Genomic DNA, 26982 nt, shown 5'->3' on the forward strand with positions numbered 1-26982 from the left:
GTCGGGATTAATTAAGGGATTTGGCTTGATCCCATAACGCAGAATTCATTGCTGGTGCTTGACTCTTGCAATCCCTTGATTACATTCTTGATTACATAGTTAGTCGTAGGAGCTCGAGGTAATGGCTGTTGACTTTGTTGCTAGTAAACAACAAAGGAGAACATTCGTTCTGATTTTGCTTTTTCTCCTCAGGGATTTGCGCACCTCGTGTGGCTTGGCGCAGAGCTGCAGAAGGCAGTTGTTGTTCTTTCGCCAATTTCGTTGTGTCAGTTGTAGCTTTCTGCCAACAGTTTGATTGACAAAATGCCTTCTTCAACCAGTGACGAGATTATTTTCTTTGTAAATGGCAAAAAGGTAAGCTTTGTGCCAATTTAACATAAGATGAGACGAGCTCAACGTGAACTGATCCGTAAACACGTTTGCCACGATGCATGGAAAAGCCCTTGACTGGTCAACCTTTCAGAGCGCTTGTTGACATGCATTTTTTTTATTGTTCCTTTACAGGTTATAGAGCGAAACGCTCAACCTGAAATGACCTTGCTTGGCTATCTACGAAACCATTGTATCCTTTGATGAAACGCAGACGATTTTAATCACTTTATGACCCTTTATAATAGTTTTGCGTTACTTTTTGCTGCCGGCGTTTCAAACGACCAAGAAGCTGACGCTGTTTTGATAGTTCTGAAGCGCCTGTAAGATAATATAAGATAACTTTATTACATCTGTGAGCTGTAAAGCTGCTCTGAGGTTTATGCGATGCTACTTTTGTAAATGGTGCCTGTTTTGAAAGTCCTCAAATAAATCAGTGGACAAGAAAAGATGAACTTGTAACGCCACGTTTGACTTGACCTGTCGAACCTCCTGCGGCTTACACTGTACACGGAGATGCTATTAATTTTGCTAAGTATGTTGCATCACTTTTGTGTTTTGGTTTCGTTCATGAAAAGTACAAATTGGAAAATTTACCAGTTTTGTACAGATCCTTGTAAAAGTATTGTTTTGTTTCAATTTGTCTCGCATATTTCGTTGCTCCTTTGCGTAGCGTAACTAGCCTTCGTAGCGCGCAAGCGTATTCGGGGCGGGGGTGGGGGAGGGGGTGTGAGCGAAGCATTCTTGAGATATCTTTGTTAAGGCATGAGTCGCACTTGGCAAAGTTTGGTGTGAATTTGGCCACTTTGGTATAAAAATCTGTCATCGCGGCACGTTGCGACCCTAACTTTTCTGGTTCAAAAAAAAAACTTTGAAACTCGGCCAAAACATAGAAGACGCCGTAGTGCTTGGATGGGGCAGGCGGATTTCGGAAAACTCAGGGTGAACAATAGTCATCACTGCGGTAACTGTCATCGCTTTCAGTGAATAGTGAACAATTATTACAACCTGTTGAAGTCCCCCATTGTTTTGGTGGCAGCGCGGAATATTCCCAATATTTAAATCCTCACAGCCAAATTTTCAGTCCTGGAGAGGCAACAACTGAGACCCAAACGAGCCCTTCACAGAATCCTTCTGCATCGTTGTCTCCAGATCATGTTGGTTCTAATGCATATCAAATATGATATGCCTGTCAATTTTGACAAGATAGTCAATTTGTTCAAAGGCCTACACCCGAGAATGATGCAGTTTACCAGCTTGGTGTATGACTATCAGCAGATCGAATAGCTATCAGAACTTGACAGGGCACGGAATGTACTTTGAACTTTCTTGTTTATGTTGAAACAATTATGCCGTAGAAATGATGTATATAGCTTAAAAAGCTGCTGTAAAACAAATTTGTGATTTGCCTAAAATGGGTCTCAAAATGCAGGAAATGAGGTTTCTGGAGACCTAGATTTTCAACCCCCCTAGTAAGAGCGCCTCCAGCGCTCAGCAAGATTTGGGGCTCAACGAACACCCCTATCTAACCCTTACCTATGCGCCTGAATAAGATTATGGGCCGAGAATTTTGAGCTCAAAGCATGGGACGACATTGCGAAAGCAATGAATGAGATTCATATCTGGTCTATTTCAGTTGTGCAAAGTGTAATCACTGACATTTTTCTTCCACCCAGTGGGACCCTAATAGTTTGAGTCCAATTGTTGCTTTCCAGTTGCAGTTCCGCAATTTTTTTTTTACTCAGCAAAGTTGCTAATTTTTCCCAAGTGCGTCCCATACCTTAACTGATAGTTTTTGAAGCAAATAATGAAGCTAAACTTAGAGTGTCCTTAGGAGAGGGCATACCCAAACCATAATAACAAAATGTTTTGTGAGAGGGGTCACCATCTGGATGTTGTCTAGAGCAACAGAATAGAATTACAGCCAGTCTACGTTAACCACGCATGTCCAGTATTTCTGAGTATGAAATGAACAGTCAAATTACTCTTTGTTATGTCCTGCATTTGAATGGAATCTTGAAAACGTCTCTTGAAAGCTTTTCGAAAGAGACCTATTAACTGAAAAAAAATTGAAAATACTTGGAAAACAGTTATTCTTATTTTTGAAATGCTTAATGCTGTAATGGAAGAAAATTAATAGTATTATATACCGGCAATAAACTAGGGAAATTTCTACTGGAACCCTGAAATCTCGTTAGCATTGTTCACAACTGACACGTACTGTTAATTTCAAAACTCCATTCAAATTTCAAAAATACTGGTCACGCATGACTGTACAGCCAGTTTAAAGTAAAGTTCAGTTTAAGCCAACTCAGAGCCTGCACGAGCAGATGCCCTTTCCACCTTTTGTTTCACACTTTTCACGGTGGGTAAAACAAGAACCGAAAAAGGCATCTGCTCTCGCAGGCTGGCCAAATAATCACTTTTGCCTCTATTCCTCTGACCCCTTGATTTATTTGAATTTTGTTGAAGTTAACGTAGGGTCCCATAAAGGAAGAAAAAATATTCCCAGTCACTTATGCGATAGAAAGAAGAGAAAAAAATTAACCACATAGTGCTCTCTTGTTTCATATATAGAGACCTATTTAAATAGTTAACACCTAAAACTGTGCTGGCTGTTCTGTTTTTTTTTTTTTTTTTTTCCTTATTAAGAAAAAAAAACTGGTGACAGTTATCAAACTGGAGGGCTGTTGTCATCTGATAACCCCCATCGCATTTGCACCACAGTACAATTTGTACATGTTTTGTACAATGAGACTGTGCAGAACTTAATTAGTGGGTTATAAAGAGTGATAACTAGAGTGATACACGATGTATTATTATTCTCTTGGCCACTTGAATGTGTATGATAAATTAGTCTTTTGAGCATTGCGATGTTGTTGAATTATAAACCTTAACATTGATGTAGTGGGTTTAACAGGAACCAAGCTTGGATGCAGTGAAGGCGGGTGTGGAGCCTGCACTGTTATGATCTCTAAGTATGATCATGAAAGTAAAAAGATCAAGTATCTTTTATATATTAATTATTTTACTACGGGAGCAAAATTTAAGAAAAGTATGTTGCATTTCATTAAAGAAAAAACAGTACTCATGCGCGCAGTAAAAAAATTCAACATTATTTACTAACGTTATTCTAAAAGACTTACTGGCAATTCTTAGAAAATATTTATAGCCACTGGACTCATCTTGGACAATATCCAGGGTTCTCCCTAAATTGGAGTAGAAGGAGAATGAAATGGAGTAGCCGGCAGAGGAATTTATTAATGCGCGCAAGTGCCTTCCACTGGAACATCCTTTTTCTTTTTGGTTTTTGGCACTGCCACCTGCCACATCTCAGCCAGCCCACGCTGCCGCTTTTCCGCCATTTTGCACGTGTTGGAATACAGAGTATGTTGTCTGATATGGAGTGCTTTTCGTCAGTAACCGCTGCCTCGCAATCTGAGCCTGTTTCGTTTGCTGGACGTTCGATCGACATCTGCAAGCAGATTTGAGCGATGGTGTGGCGAAATTCTCGACGAAACGTCAAGTTTATTCAGTCAAAAACATTTTTGGACACTTGGCTCTTGAAGGGAAACTTTATTTATTTCGTAATGTATTTACCCAAGGGAAAGTAGGCATCGCAGATGGAAAAGTTGCCGTTGGATGCAAAACAAAGTATCTATTTATATATATTTTTTAATTGGATCTGAGTAGCCGGCACGCCAAGGACGACTAGCCGGCGATTTTCGCCGGTCGCCGGGGCTTACGGAGATCTCTGAATATCATTAGGTCTTAGAACATACAGTAAACCTTAACATTGTCAATACACTTTTCTGCAAATGGTTGTCTCTTGCCATTGTGTGCTGTGGATGGAATGGCTGTCACCACAGTAGAGGGTATTGGTAGTACCAAGACTGCACTGCATCCAGTACAGGTGTGAACTACAATCACGTTAAATGATCATAAGTAATCAACTGGGTGACAGGATGAAAGATTTATGTTGCTTTGCACCTAAACGAAAAATATTTCAGTCATTTTTCGAAATGCAAATTGCATAGAGGCCACCTCTGAAAATGGGTAACTATGTAAAAGGATAATGTATTGTGGTCTAAAATAGGGTCAGGATTGGAAGGTTAGGACACCTTTACCATAAATGCTGAAGAGTTGACTACACCTTATAATACTAAACTAGTACAGGAAGCTATTAAAAATATGCACTTTTGGAAAATAGTAATTGCTGATTGAAGTTGGACGAGTGTGGGGGGGGGGGGAGGGTGGGTAGGTAAGTAGCTTCAGGTATTGATAGCTGATGCCTGATATTATCCCTGCATGTAGTTGAGGTATTTTTAGTGTACCTTTGAAATATTTTGTATAAATTTTATACTAGATTGTATGCATATTATAATATCAAAATGTTCACTATCATTTCCCATAGGCATCGTTACTAACTCTGATTATCTTGATCATGTGTTCTTGTTACAAAGGAACGTATTGCTAGATCCCATGGCTCCCAGTGTGGATTTTGCACCCCAGGAATCGTGATATCAATGTACGCCCTTCTGAGAAACAACCCAGTACCGACACACAAAGAAATGGAAAGTGCATTTGAAGGTAGGATGGTAAGATTAGACTAAAATCCAGCAAAATAAATTTAAAACTGACATTTGTTAAGTCTGGCATTTGAACCTGGTTTCAATACAATCAATGTTTTAACTAACCTTGGGTACTTACCTGCCTTCCTTCTTTTCACTTGAAAGGTGTGTACATAGAGTTTTTCAATAAATATTATGGCTGTTGGAACCCTGTTCAAAGCATTGCAAGAAGGATCGATCATTAAGCCTATGAATTCAGCCGCCTCTCGTTACTCCTGGCCATGCCCCCATAGTGGTACATGTTGTCTTTGTGAATGGTTATACAGGTTATAGGTGGTTTGCATTGCCGCCCTGTTGGTGTACAAAATAAAAGAAAATTTGTTGACATAGTTTGCTCAAAAATGGAAGTTAACTCCCAGAGGAGAAAAATCTTATTGTTCCTGTACACCAACATGGCCTCCGTGACATCACATGCAAACCATCAATACATGTCCATATGTTGGTATTAATCGAATGTTATGTTTTGTTGAGTCTTGGTCATTGCCAGGAATGTCCTTGTAGACATGGCATTTCCATTCATTGGTTTTACTTTCTTTCTACTGTAGGTAATTTGTGCCGTTGTACTGGGTACAGACCGATTCTTGAAGGCTTTAAAACCTTTACAAAGGTAAAATTGTATATTACTGTTGTCATGAATCACTGGAACTTCATTTGAATGCCTCACTCTTTTACAGTACATAGAAATCTGTCTAAGTGTTTTAAATTTCAATAAGCAGCTTGATTAGAAAATACTGCAGTCCTGTGATAAATTGAATAGTCATTTTGTATTGACAAGTGCATGGTTTGTTGTGTTTCAGGAATGCTGTGGTAAAAGCATTAATGGTTGCTGTGGTGGAGTCCAAAATGGAGACTGTAATAATGTAACACAGAATGGTGTTGTAAATGTGAGTTTCCTTCGTGGCAAAATCTAATTATAGTGTATTATTAATAATTTTTATATTATACAGTCAATGTATTCCATCTCTTCTAAATGCATGCTTCCATCGACCAAAAAGATGGGAAGGGCAAGGGTTCAACGAGGGCCAGGCATTTGCAGTAAAATTTGATAGATCTATTATGGTCCTTAATTTGGAAAACTTGTCCTGTCAGGGACAATGTGATCTGTCAGTGAGAAGTCTTTCTTGAGTTGCCACACTTTTGACAAACTTTCAGAATTTTTGAAAAATTTTCTATATAGTTACAACTTTAACTAGCTTAACTTGAAACAATATTCTCTTTTTTTGATATTTGACATTTCAATTGCACGCTAGGGTTCTAACGAACTGTTCAAGACAGAGGACTTTACTCCATATGACCCAACACAGGATGCCATTTTCCCACCTGAACTCATGGTAAGCCTGTGCACTGACACTGCAAAAAGAAACAAAAAATGGGACAGTCTGCATTATTGTATGCTTACCTATAGAGGCATCAAGCTTGTAAGCTTTATGGACTTTTTTTAAAGGTCTTCTAGGGCTGCTGCTGTTCCCAGTGAGCGGATTCCAAATTTAATCAAAACCAATAACAGAACACTTATTAAAAAGTCTAAAAAAATATTGTTAAAGTTATCACTGACAATGATTGAAAGAAATAAATGTAAATATATGAAACATATATTTTGAACTGCGGATGAAAGATCAAATACAAGAAAGATCCTCGCAGTTAGTACGCAACTTAAGCAGTGGCACCGGCGTCGCAGAGGTCATGGGTTTGAATCCCATTCAAGCCTGAATTTTTTTCAGGCTCTCTTTTCGCAAATGCTTAAGTTGCGTAGTAACTGCGAGGATCTTTCTTCTATTTAATAATTGAAAGTTAATTTTTTATTAATAAAATGCAATATCCAAATTCTGGTCAACCTGCTTGTCAAAATATTGTTGCCATAGTAACATTTAATTCTATAAACATTGACATGTGACACTAAATTGTTCCTGGATTCATTAGAAAAAGTTTGATGGCTTTTCTTTGGATATGAAAAGAGTTTCACATATTTTAGAAAGTCTATGCTAGTAGATAGATGAGTTCAATTTTTCTTGAAGCTTCTTGAAAAGAAAAAAAGGAAGTCACAGTTTGAGTTATCCAGGGGTTTCAATTTGTGCTTGAGAAAGAGAGTCTGATGATTTAGCCATAATTTGTCCAAGAGATTGTGAATGTTACCTATATTATTGTTGACATATATTTACTGATAAAGCTGTTATTCCAAGCTCCCAGAAGCTGCCAAACCCAAAAGTCTACATGTTAAAGGTGACCTCGTGACTTGGATCAGACCAGCGACATTGAAAGAGCTTCTTGAGCTGAAGATGAAATACCCTCAAGCTAAACTGGTGATCGGTAATACTGAGATTGGTGAGTATTGTATGTATGCACACCGAGTAAAGCATTTGAAAGGAAATTGTTTCTAATTAATAAATTAAACAAAAGAAAGATCCTTGCAGTTAGTACACAACTTAAGCAGTTGTGAAAAGAATTAAAGCCTGAAAAAATTCAGGCTTGGATGGGATTCAAACCCATGACCTCTGCGATGCCAGTGCAGCCGAGTGCTCTACCAACTGAGCTGTCAAGCCAACTGGGAGCTGGTTATATTGTGAGATTGTAATATACCCGTGAAGGATGAATAAGTGAAACATATATTTTGAACTGTTTGTTGCAGAATCAGCTTGTAAGGGCGCCTGCTTTTCGTAGCCAGCCCCTTGATTGCATACTGTTCCCCATGTCTCTGTAAGTTTTGCAATTCAAGCTTTATCAAGCTGCTGATCATGATCACACTGGGTGCATCCCATGCGAAAGGTGTTACATATAAAATTGCTTCTAATTTTTTCTAATGTTAACTTGTATATATAAATCATTAGAAATATTTAATTTCAACTGCATTGCATCAATTTATTAACTTTTAACTTGCATGATCAAACAAGAAGTCACGTTTTAACTAATTAAAAGTTCTTTCTTTCAGTAACATTACTTTTCATCTTAACAAACCAAACATACAGCCATCCTTGGCTTGCGTTTAGGAGTGAATTCAAATTGTTATGTTAATTAAAGCTCAACGAAACCAGCAAAATATTCTTCCTTGTCAAACAGGAATTGAAATGAAGTTCAAGAATCAGACCTATCCAGTCTTGATAGCTCCTACTCACATCCCAGAGTTGAACGCTGTGGAGCACACGTCAGATGGCATCAGGTTTGGTGCATCTGTGACACTTAGTACTTTGGAAGAGGTTCTTACTGAGGCTACACAAACTATGCCAGGTAAAGAAGTGGACTTGGTTGTTCAAACAATGACAGAGCCAACCCATGATCAGTGTCAGTAACAGTGTACAACGAATCCTGATTAATACCAGCAGTGTGGCTATCTGTTATAAATATTTTTTATCCTAAATTTTGATGAGGGATATGATGCTTAATTGACACATACCTTAATTTAGAATCAAGTGTTCAACCAGAAATTGAACATTGGATATTTAAGAGGTATGTCCTCCATGGGTAAAGTTTTTTTTTTCAGTGTAAAATTTTTCACTGTAGGTGAATTTGCACTCAACTTTTTCCGAAAGTGGTATTCCACCCTTCCCAGCTAAAACCTCTCTTAAAAATAAATTCAGCCGCCAATTGTAACAAGTTTGGCAATAAAACAGAAACAGACCTTGATTATCTTTTATACATGTAGTTTTGAACCGATTATAGATAACTGTCTTTCGAACAATGTTCTTGTGCAGCTTATCCTTGGCCCCTTGTAATACAAGATAATACATTCAATGCTGAAGGTCAGATGTGGATGTTGGTATCAAGGACTTGTCTATTATATCTCAGAGCAACTGATATGTATACTAAGGAATTTCTTTCTAACTGCAAGTTCGATTAATACTAGTTTATAATAATTATTAAATAATGTTTCCATCAGTCACTTCTAGATGTGTGGAGGAGTTGAAGGTATTTTTTGGGCCAGAATAGCTACCAATTAGAAGAATGGTGACTGATGTATATAACACTAATAATTATGAATAGTAATAAAAAAAAATCCTTTTGACCTCAAATTGGGAGTTGATATTTTGTACTTTAATTTTGTGTTTCATTTCACATTCAATTATTTTGTGGTTTGTCAGAATACAAGACCAGGTGGTTTGTGGCAATACTTCACATGCTCAAGTGGTTTGCTGGTCATCAAATCAGAAATGTTGGGGTACGTTTAATTGATGATGATTGATGATGATAATGGTGGTGATGATGATGATGATGATGATGATAGATTTGAATCATTTGTTGTCTGTTGAAGACTTGTCACATGTTGCCAGAGTAATGGATAGATCATGCCATAGTCTTAATATTATTTAAAAGTAATTTTTAGATAGATTAGTATCCTGTGTCTTGCAGGTTCAGGTGACTCTCACGTTGATTTGTTTTTGTGGCATCATTAAATTCCTCTGCAAAAATGAATGTCAGACTATAAAATGCACTACATGAAAAACTCCATTCTAACGTATAACACATGCTATATAATGATATTATACATGCAAGTCTCTATATAAATTAATTAAACTTCATGTTTTTTTAATTATCCCCATTGTTTTGATAATTTCTTGCCAAAAATTGGCAATGATTATTAAGCAAATAAAAATTTAAGGCTGCTTCCCTTTTGTACTCTAGGCCATTGGTGGGAATATCATGACCGCCAGTCCAATATCAGACCTGAACCCGGTATTCATGGCTGCGAGATGCCCACTCACATTGGCTGCTGCTGGAGGTAGTGTTAAGTGATAATATTAAAACTGTCCACACGATTCTGTAACTGCTTTTAGCAACCAACATATGACGGCTACATGGTGAAGGTTTGGAGAAAGTAGTTTTAGATATTTCCTTGCGTAAGCAAAGTACACTGTATCTCCATTAATGTCATAGATTTTTTCAGTCTTTAAATCATTGTCTGTTCATGGTCAAGGTGCAGGATAATGTCTCGTATTACAGAAATGTATGAAAAATTAATATGAAATTGTTTTTCAATCAGTTACAAGTACTGCATTTTAGATTTGTCTCACTGGTAATTTCGCGTGATATAATTTTTGGGCTTTCTATAATGGATGCTAAAGGTACATGTTTGTCTTTCAGCTTAGATTAAATAAATGTCGCAACAGAACTGTTTTGGTTTTTAATTTTGAGTGATAAATTTCTGTCGTACTGTAGGAAAAACAAGACAAGTCAACCTGGATGAAAAGTTCTTTACAGGATACAGAAGAACAATTTTGGAACTAAGTGAAGTTCTGGTTGATATTCTTGTTCCATTTACAGAAAAGGTAAATTGTGATAAAAATAATTTAAAAACCCCTAACTGAGTGTAAAGCTGGCCTGCTCATGGATGTGCTTGGGTGACAAATATTCAACTATTTCTAAATGCTTTGACAACTATGTAAATAAAGCGTAACAACTGTAAATGGTTTGAACCCAGGAGTCATGTCATAAGTACGTAAATTATGATCATCCAGGGCCCTGTTGTTCAAAGCCCGATTAAGCTAATCCTGGATTATCGAGAATTTTGATTCGAGTTTAAATACTAAACAATAAAGATTTTTCAAAAAGATCGCTTTCTGTCCCTCTGTTTTGACTTTGATACTTCTTTACCATTGGCTTAAAATTAAACTTTAAAAACATATTTAACGAGTGAGCTGAAAACCTTGGTTAACTTTTAATTGTGGATTAGCGTTAATCGGCTTTCGAACAACCGGGCCCAGGTGAGTGTAGTCCTGAGAAGGACTGTTTGGGGCGACTTTGACTGACTTAGTAAAGTGTGTTGGTCCTGTTGAATTCAGTTCTTTTTCTAAATTTCAATGCAGTCAAGGATAATATAAATAATAAATAAATTGTTTTAAATTTCTTGCAGCATGAATATGTTTTTGCCTTCAAACAAGCCCGTAGACGTGAAGACGACATTGCAATAGTAAACACAGGCATGAGGGTGTTGTTTGAAAAAGATATGAATTCCAATTCATGGCAAATCAAGGACTGTAGTTTTAGCTTTGGTGGCATGGCACCCACAACGGTAATGGCCGTGAAAACCATCAAGGGACTGACTGGCAGGTGATTATGGAATAAAAACCACTTAGTTTGTTATCAGTTATGTTTTTGAATGATAATTTATTCATATAAATTATTTATAAATAAGCAACTATTGAGTGCTTGTTGTATGTGAGGTGGTAGATAGCGAACAAGTCTCGTACAGTGCTGAGTGAACAATAATGACAATATTTATTTACCAGAGAGGCTAGCACCAAGGTAACTTGAGGTTAATTAGGGGGGCCTTCAAGAGTCGAATTGGAATTCGGAAGTGTTGGGTTTTGATTGGAGGGAGGAAAACCGGAGAACCTGGAGAAAAACTCTTGGGCAAGGACGAGAACCAACAATAAACTCAACTCACATACAGCGTTGATGCTGGGAATTGAACCCAGTGTTGGGAGGCAAGTGCTCTCACTGCTGCACTAACCCTACGGCCCCCAAGCACAAGTGGGTACAAAAGTCATCTAACTACTCATTCAAGATTCTGCTCTACAGGCAAATAAGGTCTAAGACAACTCTTAGTATACCCCTTTGTGCACTAATATTTTAATTTGACACTGTTTGGTTTCCCTTTTAGAACATGGAGTGAGAGCATTGTGGAAGATGCTTGTCAGTTGTTGGCAGAAGATCTGCCTCTCCCACCTGGAACTCCTGGAGGTCAAGTGGAATACAGAAGATCACTTGCATCAAGCTTCTTCTTTAAGTTCTATTTGAATGTTTCTTTACAGCTCAGCAATCAAGAGGTGAGATGCATAATCATGCAAAGTTCTGTTCTCTTGGTTAACTTTAAATGATCAAAAATAAATAAATGGGAATTTGCAGTGGCATGTCCACAGAGTGGCTCTTAGTCTACTGTTTCCAGGTTGAATTGGAATTTGGAAAATATTGTTGGTTTCTTAGCTTCCAATATCCATATTTTGTGAAACTGTCATGATTTAGTCTATGCTTTAGATTTGCATAGTACTTATTGATATAGTCTGAGGTGTTAGAAAACTTGCATTCACTCTTTTAACACGAGATCATTTCCATTGACCCCAAGGTTTACACCAATAAGATTCTTGCTTGCATGAAACAGTCATGTGTAACACAATAATTATATTAAGTGGCAATATACATGTATTTATAAGCAATCTGTTGACACTGACTTAAACATTATTTTCTCCATGGCACCTAGTTAGCAGGGCATCATTCTCAGGACAAACTGTCCCCCCCCCCCTCCCTACAAAATTAATGGTCATCTTCAAGCAAATTTGTTTACTAGACTATACATTTTTAAGTGATTTTGGAAAGTAAATAATTTAAATTATTGTTTAATTTTATAAATGCCTATTGATTTTGAGAAACAACTGAAAGGTGCACCTGTCACACTGCCAGGTTTACAGCTCTGATAAATTTAGAAACTTGTTAATGAAAGTTAATGCTGCATCAAAAAATATATAATTATGTGTTTATTCAACAGGCAGCTCATGGCACTGAAATCCCAAAGTCCTCTGTGAGCGGAACCAGCCAGTTTCATAGAGACATCACCTACAGTACCCAGACCTTCCAGGTAAAAATAAAAGAAAATGCCATATGTTAAATTATGTTATTCTGAGGTAAGCACATCAGCTGTAAGTTCTGAAGATAGAGCTTTTGACTCTGGTGTTTGCTGTTAATGCAGAGTTAGATGAAGTAGTTAGTGACTGCTCACTGAACTTTTCTACACAAAGAAAGCTTGCCATGCAATTGCATGTCAAATTCGCCTGAGAAAATTTGTAGGTGTTTTCCTGAGATGGACCAGCATTCCCTTCATTGGAGAGTAATATTTCTCCTAATTGCTTTTAAATTTTTATTATTTTTTTAATTTAGGCTTTCCTGGAAACTTGAGTTAAGCAGCTACATGTACCTGAAGCTGAAGGTAACCTTTAATTTCTACTATGATCCTTATTGCAGGAAGTCCCTAGTGACCAGTCATTAGAAGATGTGGTCGGCAGACCATTGCCTCACTTAGCAGCAGCTAAACAAGCCACAGGAGAGGCAATCTATTGTGATGACATCCCCAAATATGCAGGTAAGCCACAGGGAAGGCAATCTATTGACATCCCAAGAAAACCTGTAGGTCATAAGCCACAGGGTTGCAAATCTACTGTTATCAGACTGATATCTATCAGTCTAGTAAAACATTTCACCACACCCTACATAGAACCCCTTCCCTACCCTCCATAGGACCTCTGTATAGGAACCCCCCCCCCCCCCCCATTCCACCAACTCTAAGACAGTGGATTAGGGTGTCCTGACTATTGAGGGTTGTCAGTTGTGAACTTTAAAATATTGGGGGAATTTTTAAGGAATTTCTTACCAGACACCCTGTTGGCCAATACATGACAAGGTACATGTACCAAGCAATGCATTTTGGAAAGGAGAGCCATCTACACTCACCTCTTTCTATTGGAAGGATGCCCGTGAGACCACCTTCAAGAGAATTTAGTTGCAGACAGACATTAGTAACATTCAGCCTTGTTGGAGAGGCATTCTCCTTAAGTAATGAAGAGAATTTAGTTACCAACAGCCAAGTGATATTTGGCCAGGACCTGCCAACCTGATGGTGTATGCCCTACAGAGGGGTCCGCCATCTTTCAGTTGTGTCCACTTTGAGAGAGTTATTAGCTTATTCAGCTTTTAAGTTACAGTTACCTGACCAGTTAAGAACTTAGAAGAGTTTCCTGGGAGTACATAATGAAACACATTCCTCTGTCAATGATACTCAGTGATTGAATTGCACCTTTTCATATATTTTTTCCCTTTTTTTTAGGAGAGCTTTATGTGGGTGTTGTTTTCAGCAAACGTGCCCATGCAAAAATCCTGTAAGTTTACCTGAGTTGGTAACTTGTACATGGTTTTTTGATTGGTTTATGTTCCAAATCCACTTAATATAGTACATGCTGTAAGCATCTAGAAATCAAGGATAGACAGATAGCACCTTCGACATGCACCATTACAAATTGATGGTCATCCAAGGGATGTTTGCTTAATGTGAGATAAATTTAGATATATTTGCATGATTTAATTTGCAGTGTACAGGAAGGATATTGTGCTTTCGTCACACTTGAATGCAGTATTCAGGTATTAACACCTGTATCATACTTGTATTAAACAGGGCTGTGGACCCAAGGGAGGCACTAAAATTACCTGGAGTAAAAACTTACATTGGTGCAAATGACGTACCTGGACACAATGCTACAGGTCCTGTCATATTTGATGAAGTGGTCTTTGCATCTGAAAAGGTGATTTTAATGGAAAATCAATTAATAAAACTTTTTCAAAGCCAAATGTACAAGGTATACCTTAAATTTATTAAAACACATTTAGAACCAAATATATGGCAAGATTAGGTTAGTACATGTACCTAATTCTGTGGAAAGGGAAGCATCTATACCTTGCCATTGTTAATTGTGTTCCCTTTTCTGATGGAAAGATTCAAGGAAATTAGGGACATTAGTGCTCAAGCTAATCATTTTTAATTGAGGGACTGGTTAGGAAACCTTGCCATGAAAACAATGGTGCTGCAATTTTTGTTGGAAGGGCTGCGACCCTGCAAAATCCTTTGTTTTAATGTTCACACCACAGTTGAATATCTTAACAAAAACGTTTCAATTGGTCAGTTGCTCCAACACATTCCAAATTCTATAATTGTTGTTTGTGCACGGTCAAGGCCAAAAAGGCAAACAAAAACATATAACAAAGAAGTTTGTCAGGTTTCATAACCATAGCCTTTAATTATCTATGGGCTAATGGATAGGATTGTGGGATGTTTCGGTTGAAAAGAACTTTTTTGTCCAAATTTATACCATAGAAACCTGCTAATTTAATTTCAACTCTGTTGCAATGAATTCATTTTCTTACAGTAATAGCCAAATTGAATTCATTTTGATTGCCCTTTACACTTAACATTGCAAATTGTTACTATAATTGCAAGCAAGCATTTTTCAAATTAAAGAACTGCACATTTGTATCATTTTGTACTTCATTTATGGTGCATTAATCTGTGTATGTCAGGTGACATGCGTGGGGCAGGTGATTGGTGTCATCGTGGCAGAAACTCAGGCCCAAGCCCAACGAGCAGCAAAGATGGTCAAAATAACATATGAGGAGTTGCCCAGAATATTAACGATCGAGGTAAAGAACACAATTTACAACCCAAATTGAAAATTTCATTTTTTGCGAAAAACTGTTTTTGGGATCTCACCGTAACACCTTTTTTAAACAGGAGGCAATAGCAGCGGAGTCATTCTTTGAATCCACGCCAATGTGTATTGAGAAAGGCAGCTTGCAAACTGCATTTGCTGGGTCTGATCACGTGTTAGAAGGAGAGATGAGACTTGGAGGACAAGTAAGATTGACTTGATGATTGTAGAGTAAATTCTCAAGGGAACTATATAGTTGGGGAGAAGGAAAGTTTAGGATGGTGGTAAGAAGAATCACCAATTTGATCATGTGTTGGATGGAAAGGTACGACATGTGGACGAGTGAGCCTGCACTTTATAGAAAGTAAATTAAAATCTCTCTTGAATTTTTTGTTGCTCAGCCTAAGAGCTAAGAGCTTTGGGAAGCATATTATTTAAAATTCTTTATAACCAAGGTTAAATTTAAGTGCTTTGGTTTGTCTGCTATAGGAACACTTCTATTTAGAGACACAGGCAACAGTAGCTGTTCCTAAGGGAGAAGACGGCGAGATGGAACTGTTTGTTTCCACTCAAAATCCAACACTGACACAGGTAATATACTGTATATAGGGATAAAGACAATTTATTAATGTTTTCTTACTTGTTTATACCAGTTTGTGGCATTTGCCCCCACCATTCAAACCCGTGGATTTTTTAAAACTGCGCTTGGTAGAAATACCGTTTTTGGAAGCCTTTCACGTCTTTGTCATTCTCATGCGAAAAATTTCATCAGAACATGCATTTTGTACAGATGAAATTGCATTGACAGGAACACAGCAAAAGTGAATCGTTTCTTTCTGAAACCGTTAAATTCCTCTTGGTTTTGTTTAAAATGAAAGTGAAATGTATGAAATCCACATGTTTGAACTGCAGATGTAGGAATTCACGAATGAGAGACAATCAGCTGCAAAAAAAGGCCAGAAAAAATTAGTATTACTATGGGTTCGAATACTGTTCAAGCCTGAAGTTTTGTCAGGCTTTCTTTTTGCGATTGCTTAAGTTGGGTAAATAATTGTGATCAGTGGTGTCTCATTTATTAAAAAAAATATTTTCATTTGTTATCTTTGAAATTCCGCAGAAACTTGTTGCCAAAGCCTTGGGAGTTCCCTCAAATAGAATAGTGGTGCGCGTCAAAAGAATGGGTGAGAGGCCGTTGATTAAATGTTTATCGCCGAGGAGTACTTGTTTTACCACGATTAATTGTATCAAGGTCACTGCAAAATAGGTGAATTTTTTTCTTTCTTTCTTTCTGTAGGTGGTGGGTTTGGAGGCAAAGAAACACGAAACTGCTTTCTTTCTAGTGCGGTGGCTGTGGCTGCCGCCAAGTAAGATAGTTTTAAGTTTATTTTTATCCAAAAGTACATTATGTTTTGCTAACTCATTTCATTTCGTCAATTATGGTGCTGTGACATTTCTGTCTTTCAGGGTTGGTAAGCCTATGCGATGCATGCTCGACCGAGATGAGGATATGATGAGTACGGGCACAAGGCATCCATTCTTGGCCAATTACAAGGTAATTTTCAAAACTAAATGTAACTGAAACTATCAGAGGTTTCACTCTGATTATTGTCCAATTCTTTGTTACCCTGTCCTCCAAGCGGTAATAGACAACTGAACTCATGTTTGATGTAGTTATTAATTTTCTCTTATTGATTTCTCCAGGTTGGTTTTACATCAGATGGCAAGATCAAAGCTTTGGATGTAACATTGTACAGCAATGCTGGAAATTCCCTTGATTTGTCAAAAGCTGTGAGTATCTTTTTAAAAGAGATGCAATATTTTATTCATCCTTGCAATGTAATTGTTTTGTTAGGCAGACGAGTGAAGAAGTGCAAACAAATGTTACCTTAAATATGTAGGTCATCAAATAAAAAGCATTTGGAAATGAAGTCCTATCAAGTGCTGTTTACACAAGTGACTTTTGATGCAACGTTTGTCGCATTTCAGTGCAATTTTTTCACCCGTGATGCTGCGACATCAAATCGCAAGTGTAACCAGCTGCGATTTCACTCCGATTTCAGCGCGATATCGCTGTGCGTTTCCTGAGAAATAAGGCAAATTACCATCCAGTGTCAAACATAGTCAAAATTCTTGCCATTATATCGCGGCAATAAAATCGTGCTGAAATCGCCGCTGTTTACGTACGCGATTTAAAACTGCGACTTGAGTACGATAAAAGTTGCAATAAAAACGTGCGACAAAAATTGCACAAAAATCGCATGTGTAAACGGGCCGTAAAAACGGAATCTAATTCCACATTTCTTTCCCACAGGTTATGGAACGGGCTCTCTTCCATTCTGAGAACTGTTATCGTGTCCCAAACATTCGAATCCGTGGTTACATGTGCAAGACTAACATGCCTTCAAACACAGCGTTTAGAGGATTTGGTGGACCACAGGTGGGTAATTTCTTGGAATCACGTGTGTTGTGCGTGCGCAATTCATGCCAAAATATTGCTGGGAAATTTTAATATAGGAATTTGACTGTAATACTAAAATTGTTGTGAAGTATATTTTACTTACATTAATACCCTCCCAACTAAACGAACAAGCAGAAATTCTTGTGGGACACTCAAGCTGCACGCGTCAGTTTGTTACGAAGGTTTGTGAAATTATTAATCACTTGTTGTGATGGTGCACTTTTGTTCCGATAAACCTAGATTTCTGTAACTAGTATGTTTGAAGGAGCGTGTTGCAGGGGAATTATTTCCTCAATTGTAGATGCAATTTAAAATCGCCTTTCTGGTTCTAAATTATATTTAATTTTTTTGTTATCTGTGTGTCATTTCTTTATCACTATCACAAAGCAATAATTTATGAATTCTTTTCAGGGTATGATGTTTGCTGAATCCTGGATCAATGATATTGCAGTCACTTGCGGCATTTCACAGAGGCAGGTCTGTATGTTGTTCAATAACTTTCATTGGACTGGTTTTCAATTGAGCGGCGACATTTACTTTGTTTTTGCTTCACTACGCTCCGTGATTGGTTTAAATCTCGCGCCACTTTCTCAACCAATGAGAAGCAAAACCTAAACCAATCGTGCCTCGCTCGCACGCGTTTTCCCGCGCTTGACGCCGGTTACATCTATTCGCTTCGCATTCTGATTGGTCCACGTTGTTTGCGTCTGTTGTGATTGGTCAGAGTAATTACTTTGGTTTTGGTTTTACGACACTGCTCTTTAAGGTTCACACACTGATGGGGTGTCGTAGGAGACTTGAAGGACAGCAGACCCTGGTATCAACAGATTTGACATCTAGACACTGTCTGCTTGTAGTTGCCATTTAGTGTTTTTGTCGCCTAATTTTCAGGTCAGAGAGGTGAACTTTTACCAGGAGGGAGATTTGACTCACTTCAACCAGGAATTGGCAAGCTGCCACATCCGGCGCATCTGGGATGAGCTGGTGGAAAAGAGTCGTTACGAGGAAAGAAGGGAACATGTTGAGTCCTTTAATCGGTTGGTGTTACTTTGTGTAATTTAGCTCCTGTCATTCCGTACGGCTTGGACCGTAATTTATGGCGCAAGCGTTTGTTAATATTCTAAAGTGTAGTGCATTAGAGTGAACTTGTGTCGCTTGACATCTGCTTACCCTCAATTTTTATGTCCGCGACAGCTAGACTACGAGAAGTCCCTGACATTTTTTTAGGGAGTGAAACACCCGAACGCGGGTGAACATTTCTTCCCGCGTGGTGACGCAAGGCACGTCGCATTCCCTCGTAGGAGGCAATTTTCTCTCGCGTACGCGTTTTTCGCTCGCTTTGCGGAAAAATAAGGGAGAGCTTGTAGTGTGACTACACCATGAACACCTTGACTTTCGCCACAAAATAAAGCGCTTAAAATCTGTCAAACCCCAACGATGTGACGTGAAGACTTAGTGGCGATGAATCGACTTGTGGGACTCAATTTCGGCTAGATTCTCGAGACGTCCAACAAAAAGATCCCGCAATTGCTACCAACTACAACAACCGTCTTTTTTATCTAAAAAAAAAAAGCCCCCATGATGTTTCCAGTGAAAATAATCGTGCGAAATAGAATGCATTTGCTCTTTTTACCTTTTTATCCAGGGAAAACCGTTGGAAAAAGCGAGGCATTGCTTTGACGCCTACCAAGTTTGGCATAAGTTTTACTGCTACGTTTATGAATCAGGTGAGGCGCTTTATTGGTGGGGAAAACAGTTGAATTTATATCACCTAGGCCAATGGTAGTTTTTCCTGGCTGGATTCGATTTCGTGACAGGTTACACCCATTATTTGTTTGATTTAATTCACCTAGAAAAACAGAGGCGACATGGAAGAAACATGTCCGATCTAACGCTCGGACCAACAACGTTTCGTTCTCTAAACCAACGCGCGTGTTAACCACCCCATAACAATCTAAATACAGTGGAATCCCGCTTTACGGACACCCTCTTATTAGGGACGGCCGTTTTTCCCGACGAATATAGCCCGGTGAAAAAACCGGTTAATACGGACAACGGACACATTTCTGTGACTCGAGTGGCACGCTGTCATACAAAATTAACCTTGCTTTATGGCACATATATTTGGTGGTTTGAGTGTCCGACCGGTTTGCGGGAAATGAGTTCTCATATGTAACCTTTCTTGCACCAGGCGGGAGCTCTTGTTCATGTGTACACTGATGGATCAGTTCTTGTTACTCATGGTGGAACTGAAATGGGACAAGGACTTCACACAAAAATGGTTCAGGTAAGTGCAAAAGAAAAGTATAGAAACCCAAATTCAGGCTGAAAATCGTAACAAAGGGAGGAGGGACCGTGAAGTCATACGAATCATTGTAGAGTAGTAAAAGCAAAGTTACAAACTCTACTAGGCTGAACTTGTTCAAAAGCATGAGCACTGAACAGACTTTCAACCAGCAGAGATAGGGCACTAAAAAAAACACACACTAATTAGAAGCAAGCCAAGGCAGTTGTGACTTGTCTTGGGTGTACTCCGCCTACATATTTTCCCGCGCTTGACACCAGTTACAGTTTTTCCCGCGCTTGACACCAGTTACAGTTTTCCACGCACCTGGCGCCGGTTACAGTTTTTCCCGCGCTTGACACCAGTTACAGTTTTTCCCGTGCCTGGCACCGGTTACAGTTTTTCCCGCGCTTGACACCAGCTACAGTTTTTCCCGCGCCTGGCACCGGTTACAGTTTTTCCCGCGCTTGACACCAGTTACAGTTTTTCCCGCGCTTGACACAAGGTACTGTTTCTCCCGCGCCTGGCACCGATCACAGATTTTCCCGCGCTCGGCACCGGTTTCATGTTCTGCTTTGAATTCTGATTGGTTTATCGGTCATTTCCGTGATGAGCCATTGTGACTCCTACTCTAGCATGTCTTTGAACTCTGTTCTGCAGGTAGCTGCGCGGAGCTTTGGCATCCCAGTGTCCAAGATACATATCACAGAAACCAGTACCAACACAGTCGCTAACACTTCCCCTACAGCCGCTTCAGCGTCATCTGATTTGAATGGCATGGCCGTCAAGGTAAGCGTTATCTCTTTACCGAATAGGGGGTCCCAGGGTAATATTTGTCATATTTCGTCAGATTTGCATATGTGAAAAAATAAACAGCCGATGACACCACGAGAAAATACACGTTGAAAGTTTGTGGTACGTAAGTAGGTCCTTGGCATCGGTTACATATTTTCCCCGCGCTTGGCAATGGTTGCATGAGTGTTTCTAGTCCGAATTCTGATTGGTTCATTTTACTTCTCCAGTCAGCCTACTTTGCAGTGCTTCTTGATGTGAAATTTACGATATATTTGTTACTCTTCTAAACTTTTGCCTGTTTTATGTTTTTGCAGATTGCTTGTGAGCAAATCCTGGAGCGACTAAAACCATATCAAATGGAGAATCCTAAAGGTTCCTGGGAAGACTGGGTGAGCCAGTAATAAAGTCTTGAACATTCAGTCAGTCAGTTGGTCAGTCCGTCCGTCCGGTTTGTCAGTCAGTCGGTTGGTCCGTCAGTCAGCCGGTCAGTCAGTTGGTCAGTCCGTCAGTCAGTCGGTTGGTCCGTCAGTCAGCCGTTCAGTCAGTTCGTCAGTCCGTCCGTCAGTCAGCCGGTCAGTCAGTTGGTTAGTCCGTCAGTCAGTCAGCCGATCGGTCGGTTGGTCAGTCAGTCAGTCTATTTTACCGTTGTTTATAAAATTCTTCAGTAATTTTCGCGTGTCGTCCTTCTTCTCTAGGTTCGTTCTGCCTACTTTGATCGCGTCAACCTCTCTGCTAATGGATTTTACAAGTAAGACCGCAGAGTTTTCAGTGAGCTTTATAGAAATTAAATCATAGCTTTTAGTTGATGCTAGCAAATTATAAGAACGCGTTTTCAAATTGCCCGAATATTCCGAGCTTAATGAAGATTACCAATACGGCGATGAATCCTGTTTTGTTTCCTTTGTTCCCACTGGGTCTGTATTAGGCTAGAGGTCACATGAGCTTACCCCCCCCCCCCCCCCCATCCCCGGTACTTGCCCCAAGGCTAGTTAAGCCGTCAGTTTTGTTGCGTTCCTTTTCGTGTGTAATTGCAGTCATAGTTTCGGCTAAAGGTCTTCTTTTCATCTCACAGGACGCCTGATTTAGGATATGACTGGAAGAACAACTCGGGCAGAGTGTTCAATTACTTCTGTTTTGGTGCTGCTTGCTCTGAAGTGGAAATTGATTGCCTCACGGGAGACCATCAGGTGAGGCCATTACTGTCACGCTACGGATAAGCTATTTCACTATTATCACGCCGAGAACCTAGGTCACGCACTATAGTACAGTTGATTCCCACTATCTCAACATGCAGTGGAAAGCTGGAATTCTTAGCAGCCAGTTGTGAATTACTGTTAACAGTAAGCGAGGGAGAGGAGTAACCCAGTGGTTTGAGAAAATCGCTGTTTAGAGTAGAGTCAACTGTATTGTCACGGCGTGTTGAATTAGCGCCTGATTTCCTACTCTCTGTCGTCTTTTATTCGTAAGGGACCTCCAGATTTGAATTGGAGTACAAGATTGAGTACGACCTTCAAATTTCAAACCAGTCACATCCCCAGAACTGTCGTTCCTTCCCGCTGTTTACCAGCAGATAAGGAGAACCTAGTGACACGATTGGTGTGACAAGCGGTTTTCTAAACCAAGCAAACTAGATTTGAAAAGTCGTACTCGTAGTGAAATCCTAAGGTCCCTATTTTTTCCGAAGCTGTCGTGATCAGAACTGCAGACAGCTCCACACGCAGTTCAGGTTTGATTCAGTTCATATTCGTGTCTGGTTCCCAATTATGTTACATTTACTCTGTAGGTTCTTCGCACAGATATAGTGATGGATGTTGGTACCAGTCTCAACCCAGCTATCGACATTGGTCAGGTGAATACAGTTTCCTTTCTCCGTGTTTTTTTTATATCAGATAAACAGATACCTCTCTGTAGCGAACACATCGGGCGTTTCCCATTTGGCAGACCTGTCAGTTCCGTAATGGGGTGGGTCAATTTAGAGGTCATTGTTGTACAAAATAGTTTCACACTTGAACCTTCCGAAAATGATACCCCTTATTCTGAAGAAATTTGAAGGACTAGCATATAACCAGACCTTCAAATTGGTACATTCCCTTTGCGAACGGCCTGGTCTGATCTGCCAGTTCTGACAAATGGAAAGGGCTCATGGGTACGAAGTTGCGATCTTTGGTTACAGTGGGTTTCAAAATAGTTACACCTAAACGCCATTTTTCCGCCACTTGAAATGGCTTTAATGGAAATATCTCGTTCGCGTTTCAAGCAATCCAAAAACCCCATCATCATATCGTGAATCTGTGTTGTGGGATTGTTGTGGGGTATTTTGTGAATTTTTGGGTGATTGGAGTAGTTTTTTCTAGAAAGATTGGTAAAATTAAGAGAAATAAGAAATATTGAAGATTTAGTGAAGTTTTAAAATTGGAATTTGTAGTTAATAATTAAAAGACGGATACCAGGTTAGTCCACTAGCAACCTGGGGTGCTCTTGCGTGGCTATCGACTGTCTGTTAGTGTTCCAAAAATCATTTTCGTTCTTCTATCCCTTCTTAAAACCTCTTCAAATTTCATTCAAATTTAGGTGTATTGCCCCCTTAAACTATGATCCGTAGGTGATTGTCCGCAGCGTAATTTTGACCGTTCATATCACTGCTTTCGACAACAGCAGTGTAAATGTGTCTATCTTCTCTTTCGCTGATAGAAAAACGATCCTTTAATTCTTGTTCTCGAATAGCAAGACTAGCATTTTCAAACAATTCTCCGCCTTTTGTGTGAAAACCTTATGTTTATCTACTTTTGTTGTTGCTATTTCATAGGTTGAAGGTGGTTTTGTTCAAGGCCTTGGTTTGTTTACTATTGAAGAAGTGCGTTACTCACAGACGGGCTCCCCATGGACCACAGGGCCTGGTGCCTACAAAATTCCCGGATTTGCAGACATTCCAGTGGAATTTTACGTGCATCTTTTGCGCAGCGCGCCAAACGAAAAAGCGGTTTATTCTTCAAAAGTAAGAATTGCTCTCTGTTGTTCAAAGTGGCAACCTCGTTCCCAGGGTCCCTCGTCTTCCCATCCCCCGAAAGGGAAGAGACCCTGGGAACAAGGTTGTTCGAAGTAGTATTTAGGAATCGCTTGAGTCGCGATTTCGACAGTAGTCGTTGGCAATCCAGCTTTATGTATTCTTTATTGGAATGTAGGTGAACCTTCTGACAAGGAACACTCTGATAAGTTCCCTGAGATGTCAGAATTTGTTTTCGAGAAAAGAAATTTTTCGTAAAATCTGTACTGTGTAGCTTGTCCGGTAAGTCTCCCGACTCGATCCATACACTTACAGACCGCCAAGTTAGCGCAATGAAACCTTTAGTCTTCCTTTGCTTTTCTATTTTAGTCGTGTTCTTTTTATTACATCCTCGTTTCCAGGGCCCTCTCTCTTACTTTCTCGAGTGAGGACGAGAGAGGACCCTGGGAACGAGGTTGATAGAGCTTTCTCACTCGGCGGCCATGTTGAGTCTCAGAAGAATAAAAAGCTTTGTTTTTGCACGGCAAGCCTCGCACTGAATTCGCGTCTGGGAGAGGCTAGCCGTGCAAAAACAGCGTTTTATTCTCCTGAGACTCAACATGGCCGCCGAGTGAGAAAGTTCACTGAAGACAATGTATTGTCGTCGTTCAGCATTGTTAACTTCCTTTCAGGCTGTTGGTGAACCTCCTTTGTTCCTGGCGTCTTCTGTCTTTTACGCTATTAAAGATGCAATTACGTTTGCCAGGTGAGAATTTTAAAAATTACAACGTTTTCTGGGGGAAGTTCGGACAAAAGAGGAAAGCTGTGAAAACACGAGTCGAGTGCGAGTGTCTTTTGTCGTTTTCATTATTATTATTAAGTGCTTTCTTCAGATGCAAAATCGACGCGCCAGCAGAACCACTGCACCTCCGAAGACAACTGGTTGAGTTCTAATCCCTTTTCTTTTTCTCGTTTCACTAAACAGACGCGAGTCAGGTGTTGAAGGAATTTTTAGGTTGGACAGTCCTGCTACGAGCGAGCGCATCAGAATGGCCTGTGTTGACAAGTTCACTCAACAGGTGAGAAAAATGTCGTGCCTGTCCAGTTTCTGTTTATGAATTCAATGTTGGGTGGATTTAAATAAGGAAAAAAGTGTACGCTTGTCAACCCACAGCAGTTCCTTCCATGAAGTTAAACTCGCTTTAGGCAGCTACGTTTAGTCTACTTGCATGCTGCAAGCGAAAACGTTTCCTGTAGTTTTGGTCCCCTTCTTTTGTTTATAAGTATGTGTAATAGAGCGGTTTTCCATTTGAGTGTTGTAAAACCAAAACCAAAGTAATTTCTCTGACCAATCACAACAAATGTAAACAGCACAATGAGCCAATCAGGACTCGATACAAATACATGGATAATCTGCGTCAAGCGCGGGAAAACGCGTGCTACCAAGCACGATTGGTTTTGGTTTGGATTCCCATTGGTTGAGAAAATGGCGTGAACTTTGCCAACCAATCAGAGAGTCTAGTAAAGGAAAAGCAAAGCAAACGCTAAATTGCTTTCGACACTCAATTGAAAACCGCTCTAATGGTAGGCATATTTGTTACCACATTGTCTTGAGGTGCTGCTGCGCTGGAAAGTTTAACCTCCTACGAAACCCACGCCTTTGCACACCACTGAACTTGAAGAAGAGATTGCGTGTGTGATAAACTTAATAACAATGTTCCTTCTATTTTGCTTTACAGTTCACCAAACTTGCAGATCCAAGCGTGAAAGACTTTAACGTTTACCCATGAGAAATTAGGTTTACGTTTCTATAACGAATAGTTTAAACGAAAAGGCTTTAATTTGTAGGAGTGATTTTCTAATGAACTGTCGTGTTTGGAATTGGTCTGTTGCGATTATTGAGGACTTGAGAAAGTCGAGCGACGTACTTTAGCCAATCAGAGGCAACGTGAAACACCATCATGAGATTGCTTGTGCACGTTTCCCGCGCTTGGCACGGTTTGCATGCTTTTACTTTGTGTTCTGATTGACTGATTACATTGTTTGCGAGTTCAGATGACGATTTCTTACGACAGTGATTAGAAAACCTGTAAGTAAAGAACAAACGGTAATTAGTAATTTTTTTGGTGTACCTGAAATTTGTTGTCTATTAGTTAAGGGAGTGAGACTTTATTCAATGAAGGAAAGTAGACAGTCATTGATATTTCGTAATTTGCGAAGTCTGACCAACCTTGATTAAAACTGGGGATTTTACAGGGCACCACGAGAGACTTAATTTATGATGTTTTTGGTCAAAAGGCCGGGCAAGATTGTAATGTAATGAAACATTTTCCTTTGGATTGATATTCTAAATATCTCGACAGTCAATGAGTGTTATTTAATGATCGGTATTTTAGCGGTATTTTTCATTGCATGAACTCAAACAAGTTGTAAGAGTTTGTAATTTTTGTAAGCCAAACACTTACTTCGGTGCATGTGATAATTATGTATCGGTATCAAGAGACATGATCAATTTGTGTTTCAGCCGTGGCAATGTTCATTGTATTATTGGAAAATGATATTTTTACATCTCAGGAATATTTTAACTAATGACCCAAGCGGAACATGAATGGAAAATTTATACTCGGAAATTTTTATCTCCTTCAAAACGTAATATAATTATTAACTGACAAGTACTGAGGTTTTAAATATTTTGGAATGTACAATTTCACTGTGTAATGTGTTGTGGAAAACGGAACATAATGGGATGATGATGTGTATCGGGATATTAATATATTGGGCCTCGTATGCAAAATAAATTTGAGAAAATGATTACTTGCGTGTTGATCTGCTTCATCCTCGGAGAGCCACGACTTTCTCTCATCCCGACAAACTGTACGCGCGAAGAATTTTTTCCCGTTTTGAGTTTCTCTAGCTCCGACTGTTTGCCCCTGGCTTATGGCTTCCTTTTAATAGTTTATTCACTTGACGAAGAAAACAGTTCTCACTCTGAGAAAAAAAAATACAAAAGGTGCAGTTTCAGGGAGCTTTGTTGCTATGGAATCGTCAAGTCACGTGAATGCCGAAAAGTCAAAAGTTTTGGTGTTTGTTTGTTTGTGTTTAGAATGCTGCACTTCGTAACATACCGAATGGATCGTACGGGGTTTAACTTACTCGGGTCGAAGATGATTAATACTTCTGACTCGGAGCTACGCTCCTCGTTGGATATATGTCATATGACATCCAACGCGTGCTCGTGGAATAATTGTAAGAACGGTGCCTACTAATACAGGAGTATTTTTGCG

General features: G+C 39.3%; 1 protein-coding gene across 1 annotated transcript; it reads left to right on the plus strand.

Moving 5' to 3' along the window:
• On the plus strand, positions 1 to 26509 carry LOC146478521 (xanthine dehydrogenase/oxidase-like). Its single transcript, XM_085112151.1, has 41 exons — positions 1 to 118; positions 193 to 354; positions 505 to 562; positions 3278 to 3376; positions 4176 to 4282; positions 4833 to 4959; positions 5546 to 5607; positions 5798 to 5884; positions 6251 to 6331; positions 7181 to 7322; positions 8055 to 8222; positions 9074 to 9150; positions 9615 to 9711; positions 10149 to 10258; positions 10843 to 11039; positions 11593 to 11758; positions 12475 to 12564; positions 12948 to 13065; positions 13807 to 13858; positions 14152 to 14278; positions 15051 to 15170; positions 15262 to 15384; positions 15668 to 15769; positions 16296 to 16359; positions 16473 to 16542; positions 16643 to 16730; positions 16880 to 16966; positions 17490 to 17615; positions 18048 to 18113; positions 18528 to 18673; positions 19282 to 19363; positions 19828 to 19923; positions 20581 to 20709; positions 21030 to 21104; positions 21411 to 21463; positions 21788 to 21902; positions 22499 to 22564; positions 23522 to 23710; positions 24391 to 24464; positions 24684 to 24777; positions 25438 to 26509. Exons 2-41 carry the CDS (start codon positions 304 to 306, stop codon positions 25486 to 25488), a joined length of 4032 nt encoding a protein of 1343 aa, XP_084968277.1. The 5' UTR covers positions 1 to 118; positions 193 to 303; the 3' UTR covers positions 25489 to 26509.
• Positions 26510 to 26982: the final 473 nt, after the last annotated feature.

This window comes from Pavona decussata, unplaced genomic scaffold (genome assembly GCF_977016875.1).
Source record: "Pavona decussata unplaced genomic scaffold, jaPavDecu1.1 SCAFFOLD_64, whole genome shotgun sequence".
NCBI lineage: Eukaryota > Metazoa > Cnidaria > Anthozoa > Scleractinia > Agariciidae > Pavona > Pavona decussata.

What these genes read in the sequence shown, in the direction of transcription:
- LOC146478521 (XM_085112151.1), top strand. Translation starts at nt 304, where the DNA reads ATGCCTTCTTCAACCAGTGACGAGATTATTTTCTTTGTAAATGGCAAA. An exon ending in TGGCTATCTACGAAACCATT is followed by an intron (nt 563 to 3,277) that starts GTATCCTTTGAT and finishes ACATTGATGTAG; the next exon opens with TGGGTTTAACAGGAACCAAG. An exon ending in ATCAAGGGACTGACTGGCAG is followed by an intron (nt 11,040 to 11,592) that starts GTGATTATGGAA and finishes TTTCCCTTTTAG; the next exon opens with AACATGGAGTGAGAGCATTG.